The sequence below is a fragment of the Callithrix jacchus genome, chromosome 3 (assembly GCF_049354715.1).
Source record: "Callithrix jacchus isolate 240 chromosome 3, calJac240_pri, whole genome shotgun sequence".
NCBI lineage: Eukaryota > Metazoa > Chordata > Mammalia > Primates > Cebidae > Callithrix > Callithrix jacchus.
The window spans coordinates 183,516,701-183,524,370 of NC_133504.1; the positions used below are offsets into that span (position 1 = coordinate 183,516,701).

General features: G+C 38.1%; 1 protein-coding gene across 4 annotated transcripts in view; it reads left to right on the forward strand.

Annotated features, from left to right (window-relative positions):
• The window catches only part of LOC144581838 (proline-rich protein, Y-linked-like), a 35,101-nt gene extending 27,737 nt beyond the window's left edge, over positions 1 to 7,364 (forward strand). For all 4 annotated transcript variants that reach the window (XR_013533200.1, XR_013533201.1, XM_078367522.1 and 1 more), the window contains 2 exons: positions 4,013 to 4,096; positions 5,200 to 7,364. Coding sequence is in view for 2 of the 4 variants with exons in the window: in XM_078367522.1 (XP_078223648.1) it covers positions 4,013 to 4,096; positions 5,200 to 5,228 (113 nt within the window). In the remaining 2 variants the exon portion in view is untranslated. The remainder of the gene's footprint in view (positions 1 to 4,012; positions 4,097 to 5,199) is intronic.
• The last annotated feature ends 306 nt before the right edge of the window (positions 7,365 to 7,670 follow it).

Here is a 7,670-nt window from a genome sequence, read left to right on the forward strand (position 1 = left end):
AACCAATATATCATTTCTTAGTCATGACCCCCTCAAAACCAAGTTATTTTCTAATGATTCTTTCAATGTCAAATGTACCCTAGAGTTGACATTTCAGTTTTAAGTGTTACAGCTACCTCATAGGAATTGAACTAGATGTATTGTGTCTTTTCACTTGGAAAGTGGAGTCAAAGGGACAAGAAATAAAGGAAGCAAACTTGTTATTTTGAAGGAATCTTTCTCCTGGAATCTAATACCTGCTGTTTCCCAGATCTGTGCAGCAGATGGCAGTGTTCAATTAGTCAAAATAAAGTTCTAGCCTATGGACTTCCTGTTTAGTTCTAAATTGCTCCATGACCCCTCGGTGCTTCCTGGTAGTACTTTATAAACGGTCAGCTAATTTAAATGGTATCACTATATTTGGAAAGTCATCAGAGTGCCAGGGGAGATGTGAATGAACCTCACATTAGTGACAGGAAACTCAGTGGCTGACCCAGAACCCAGGTCTTCCGGCTTCTAGTTCAGTGTTAGCACTGTGAATTATACCTCTGTGAGTTAAAGGTGTATTAAAGATGATGGGGATGCTTCTCCGTCTTCCTCCTACATGAGAAATTCTTGTCCACTGGACCATGCTCCTGTCCAGCCTTCCCCCATCTCCCATTGTGTGTTCTGTGTTGCTATACCATCTCAAAATAACTCTTCTAAAACTAATTCAATGACAATAGGTGTATTCAAGCAGAAAAAACAAAGCAGGGAGAAATTAAGTCCTGTGCTGCCAGTCTACGATGTGCCTCCCCATAATTATCATGTATTTATCTTACCTAGGGCTTGCTGAGCTTCTTAGATCTGGACATTCGTATCTTTCCCTACATTTGAAATGTTTCTGCTGTCCTTTCTTCAAACATTTTTACCTGCGGTTATCTGCTCTTTGTCTTTAGGACTCCTGCTACCTAGATATTTGCTTTTTTCAATATTGTTCCACAAGTTCCTGAGGCTCTTCATTTTTTCCAGTATTTTTCCCTATTCTTCGGGTTGGATAACTGCTATCATTCTATCCTAGAAGCTAAGACATCAACTTATTGCTTATAGAACTTTTCTTTTTCTCTGGAAGCTTTACCATATTTTGATTGTAGGGAAAAATCTCGATCCCTTGACCCATAATGGGCCCAGGCCATTATGCAGCTGCTGAATGCAGCATGATAACCGCTTCGGGTGATGGAAACCCCATTTACCTTGATGTGATTTTACATGTTATGCTTGTATTACATGTCTTATGTACTCGATATGTGTAAAACTTAATTTTTTTAAATCTAATTTTTTTAAAAAGGAGAAATGATATTTAAGGGACAAGGGACACTGTACGTAAGAGGCTGTTATAACCATTGCCTTCTCCAGCTCCCAAAGAAGTTTTCCTGGGACTTAAGGACTAGGCTACCTGAAGGAAATGCTTGTTTATAAATGGGGAGAACCCTCTATTAAAATTTTTAAAGTTGTTTCAAAACAAACACTTAAGAACTGTTGATATTTTATCTTCACTTACATTTTTGTGAGATAGAAAGTATTTATAAGATACTCTCTTCCCTCACCTACCTGTCCACTGCTGGTCAGAGTTAAACCCTATTTTGAGATTACTTTTGATGTGAAATTTACATGATTCATATTCCATCTGATAATGCTATTAATACTATTCCAAGTTGTAGGCTTTTCATAGCATCTTTTCCCTCTTGATGCAAATTAATGGAATTGCCTTGAAATTCCTTCTTTTTCTAAAGCTTTTCCACGAGAAAAGCAAAGATCTAATTTAAGTGTAAAATCCTCAGCATCCCCACCGAGTTATAGAAGAACAAAAATATAAAAATTGGCATTAGATTCAGTATTAGAGATCCTGAAAAGACCTGTAGGGAACTCTTCTGAACATAATTTAGAGGGTTTGAAGATTATGAGGTAAAATGACTTAAAATAATTACATTTTAATTTCTAGTTCACATAATAACATAATCCAATTAAAATATTAGATAATTTAAATTGCCTTGATTTGGGGATTTCAAAGATAGTTATATACATTCACCCTGATTCTATCAGGTGAAATGAAAATGCAAACCCAACATGTTAGATTTTATTTCATGCAAGATTTTGGTTTTTTAACAATGCTATATGACATGCGTCTAAATCCTGACATTTGCCTCATAGAGCAGGTAATTTACTATAACCTAAACATTTATTATCTAAGTGCAAACAGATGTTCAATTTATTTGAACACAATCAACCTAGTATCTTATTTCTTGGAAACTCATACTATACTGCAAACTATGTGGCTCTACAACTTCTTCCATTTTCCTTAAAACTTTGCTAGGAGAGTGTGTTAAATTTATCTGACAAATCCTTAATATCGGGTTTTTTTTTTTTTTTCCAAAAATGCCTAATTGATTCTTCCTAACCATGAGCATTTCATCTGTTTGTGTCCTATTTCCTTGAGCAGTGGTTTGTAGTTCTCTTTGAAGAGGTCCTTTACATCCTTGTTAGTTGTATTCCCAGAGTATTTTATTCTCTTTGTAGCAACTGTGAATGGGAGTTCGCTGATGATTTGGCTGTTTGTCTGCTATTGGTGTATAGAAATGCTTGTGATCTCTGCACACTGATTTTGTATCCTGAGACTTAGCTGAAGTTGCTTATCAGCCTAAGGAGATTTTGGGCTGAGATGATGGGGTCTTCCAAATTTACAATCATGTCATCTGCAAATAGAGACAATTTGACTTCCTCTTTTCTTAACTGAATACACTTTATTTGACCCTCTTCACAGAACTGGAAAAAACCACTTCAAACTTCATATGGAACCAAAAGAGAGCACACATAGCCAAAACAATCCTAAGCAAAATGAACAAAGCTGGAAGCATTATGCTACCAGACTTCAAACTATATTACAGGACTACAGTAATCAAAACAGCATGGTACTGGTAGCAAAACAGATATAGACCAATGGAACAGAACAGAGGCCTCAGAAGCAATGCCACACATCTACAACCATCTCATCTTTGACAAACCAGACAAAAACAAGCAACGGGGAAAGGATTCTCTGTTTAATAGATTGTCTTGGGAAAACTGGCTAGCCATGTGCAAAAAGGTGAAACTGGACCCCTCTCTTACACTTTACACTAAAATTAACTCCAAATGGATTAAAGATTTAAACATAATACCGAATACCATAAAAACCCTAGAAGTAAACCTAGGCAAAACCATTCAGGACATAGACATAGGCAATGGCTTTATGATTAAAACACCAAAAGCAATGGAAACGAAAGCCAAATTAGGCAAATGGGATTTAATTGAAATTAAGAGTTTTTGTGCTACAAAAGAAACAATCAGAGTGAACTGGCAACCAACAGAATGGGATTTTTTTTTTTTTTTTTTTTTTTTTTTTTTTTTTTGCAATCTACCCATCTGACAAAGGCCTAGTATCCAGAATCTACAAAGAACTAAAATAGATTTACAAGAAAAAAAAAAAAAAAAAAAACTCATTCAAAAGTGGACAAAGGATATGAACAGACACTTTTCAAAAGAAGACATATATGAGGCCAACAAACATTAAAAAATGCTCATCACTGGTCATTAGAGAAATGCAAATCAAAACCACATTGAGATACCATCTCACATCAGTTAGAATGGCACTCATTTAAAAATCTGAAGAAAACAGATGCTAGAGAGGATGTAGATAAATAGGAACATTTTTACACTGTGGGTGGGAGTGTAAATTAACCATTGTGGAAGACAGTGTGATGATTCCTCAAGGATCTAGAAACAGAAATTCCATTTGACCCAGCAATCCCATTGATGAATATATACCCAAAGGATTATAAATTGTTCTATTATAAAGACACATGTACATGTATGTTCACTGCAGAACTGTTTACAATAGCAAAGACCTGCAACCAACCCAAATGCCCATCAATGATGGACTAGACAAAGAAAATGTGGCACATATACATGATGGAATACTATGCAGCAGTAAAAAATGATGTGTTTGTGTCCTTTGTAGGGACATGGATGAATCTGGAAACCCTCATTCTCAGCAAACTGACACATGAACAGAAAACCAAACACTACATGTTCTCACTCACAGGTGGGTAATGAATAATGAGAACATATGGGCACAGGGAGGGGAACATCACACACTGGGGTCTGTTGAGGGGTGGGGAGCTAGGGGAGGGTGGCAGGGCATGGGGAGATTGGGGAGGCATAACACAGAGAAATGCCTGATGTCGGTGATGGGGGGATGGAGGCAGCAAACCAGCATGGCATGTGTATACCTATGCGATGATCCTGCAAGATCTGCACATGTTCCCCAGAACTTAAAATACAATTAAAAAAGAGCAAAAAAAAAAAAAGCCTAATTAACTCAGACTAATAGAATAGTGAGATAGTTTAGTTTTCTGGGGATTTCTAGGATAGTACTTCTAAAAAATAATATTCATAGTCCACATTATTTCTACGTATGATTTTCTAGTTTCTTGTGAACTTATAAATCCATAACACTCAAGACTATTAACATCAGTGTACCATAAACATTGATTTCTATCTGTGTCTGTGTGTTGCATTCACAATTATATCAAGGTAAAATTAACAATTAAGATAAATGATTACCTCTATAGAAAAAAAAATTAGGCTTCATAATTGTACTTTACCTGGGAGTAGGATTTGTTTGAACAGTAGATGCTTTGGGGCACTGTATTCTGACTTGTTTTTCAAACATACTCCAGATTCTCTTTTGGGGCTTAACATGAGTTAAAACAAAATCAAAGGAGTATTAGAAAAAAGATACATTCAGCAAATAATGCTAGATTTACATGTGTTGAAAAAGGTAAGCTGATAAACGTAACTGATGCATTTTAAGAGTAGAGGAGAGGTCGGAGTGAGCCATGAGGCGCATGAACCCCACAGTACAGAAAATGTGGTAGAAAGAGATATGACTGCCGGCACAGGTCAGAGGCAGAAGCACCATATGCAATTGTGTGATAAAAATATTGAAGCACCTGGTGGACTTAGGTGGCCAGTGGGAGAAGTTACAAGCTGTAAAATCCCAGATACAAGAACAGTATTTGACTGTTACACTGTTAAGGGAACCGCGTAGCAAGTATGCACAATATGACCATCATGACTCAAGAAAAACTTATTCTGGAATGCTGATGTGGAAAATCATTTTCTCTTTAATTATTCTCTTTTCAGCTCCGTGTTCAGCAATGTCACATTGGTAGCTTCAAACAGGCCACGGTGGGAGAATTTATATCATGAAAACCAGCAAACACTACAAATCAGAACTTTTTGAAAGAGAGCTGCATTTACTAGCACACCCCTGGATAAAAAGTCTTGGGATGTTTTTGTAAATTTCTAATGAAGGTCAGGTTTTTCTTTAAGGTACTCTAAAAATTAATCTGATAACTTGAATGGTTTCAAATAGTGAATGCTGTTCTGAAAACAGAATTTATTTGCTGGGAGGCATGCCTAAACCTGAGAATGATCTATTTTCAAGGAGACATAATAAAAGAAAAAATTAGTCAATGCTCTTAATGTAATCATTTTGGGAAGTTAGCTTTGACAAGGTAACACCACATTTATTTATTATAGGATTATGACTTTTTCTGAAGTTCCAATTGGGATTACATATCAGTCCATTCCCACACTTCTATAAAGTAGTACCTGAGACTGCGTAATTTATGAAGAGATTTAATTGATTCATAGTTCTACAGGCTTAACAGGAAGCATGACTGGGAGGCCTCGGGCAACTTACAACCATGGGGGAAGGCGAGGGGGAAGCAAGTGCCTTCTTCACATGGTGGCAGGGGAGAGAGTGCATGCACCAGAGGGGGAAGTGCCACACACTTTTCAACCATCAGATCTTGTGAGAACTCACTGTCATGAGAACAGCAAGGGGAAATCCACCTATATGATCCAATTGCCTCCCACCAGGCCCCTCCCCTGACACATGTGAATTATAATTCGACCTGAGATTTGGGTGTGGACGTAGAGACAAACCATATCAGGCGAGAATCCTTTATTAATGTTTATGTCAATGATACTAAGATGACTGCTGTGGGAGATTTATTGCAATGTCGTTGCTGTGTTCTAATGTCAATTTCTGCTAGCCATTACCCCCTGTATTTTCAGGAAAAGATACTTTCATGAACACTATTTAAACCTGCAAGAATATGGCTGTACCTGTGGGATCGCGTGTGGCCCCAAACACTGCAACAGCAGTGCCTTTTCCTTTCTTTCTGCTTGAAATAACCCAGAGCAGAGAAGCTGATGGTATCTGGGAGCAGGTGCTTCTTTCTCCGTGGTGTATGCTGAGGTGATGCCCCTGAGATCTTATGCAATGCTGTATTCTTACAGCTGCTAATACAATCTTGTCAAGGGTTGAAGCCCATGGCTCAATTCTGTCAGCAATTCAATAGATGACAGCTCCATCAGCAAATGGAGACACAATAAAAAGCAGTTATCAAATGGGTTCTAGGTGACTTTATTCCCCATAAGGCCGTAGACCTACTCTAAACCTGTAACTGACCAAGAAAAATTGCCAGCTTCTTTCTTAGGGGAAATAGTGAGCCTTAAAAACCTCTTCAACGGCAGCTGCAGCTAATTTGTCAGGAAGTCACCACTCAATATTGTCAAAAGAGCACAAAAAATTCTGTAATAAAGTTTTAAAAATTATATGCAAAGTAGCAGATAGAAAGGCATAACCCCCACATATCCATCATTGGCTCCAAGAATTATCAATGTATGTCTTTCATCTCCTTTCACGTCTGTTCTCACTTACCACCCAATCTCACTGTTGGGTTATTTTAAGGCAAACTCGAGAATTATACTATTCTACCTCTAAAGTTTCTATTATGTATCTTAAAACTAGAACTTTAAAAAAAAAAAAAAAAAAGCACAATACGGCCAGGTGCGGTGGCTCACACCTGTAACCCCAGCACTTTGAAAGGCTGGGAGTTCGAGACCAGCCTCGCCAACATGACAAAATCCTGTCTCTACTAAAAATACAAAAATTAGCTGGGCATGGTGGTGGGCACCTGTAGTCCCAGCTACTTGGGAGGCCAAGGCAGGAGAATCACTTGAACCCAGGAGGCGGGGATTGCAGTGAACCGAGATCATGCCACTGCACACTCCAGCCTGGGGAAACAAAAGCTTTGTCAAAAAAAAAAAAAAAAGCACAATGTAACTAAAATACACAAATAATTGCATATTGCATATTATCAAATTGGCACTTCAGGCTTCCAGTTATTTCATAAAGGCGTTTTTATGGTTGGCTTATTGGAGTCAGAATCCAGAGAAGAGCCTCCTATTAACACGTTTGTTTGCTATGACTCTTAAATCATCTTGAATCTGTAACATCCCGGTCTCTATTTCCTTTTCGAGTAAGTTGTCTTGAAACAGATTTCCTAAAATCAGACACCAAGACGTGGATTTTGGTAAAAGTGGTGTATTGAGGAAGTACTTTCAGGAGAGGGAAAACAGCAGGGAAGCAGGACTCGGGGGAAAAAAATAGCTAAGCAAGGATGGCATCTTGATTAGCTCCAGCCTGACGCCAGAGGGAGCTCTGGCACCAATGTTGAATTCCCTTTGAGCAAGGGGCAGCCTACAGTACCGGGTGGGCGTGGTTACCTCTTGGGCCAGAAAGCTCATTTGTGGCCAAAGGC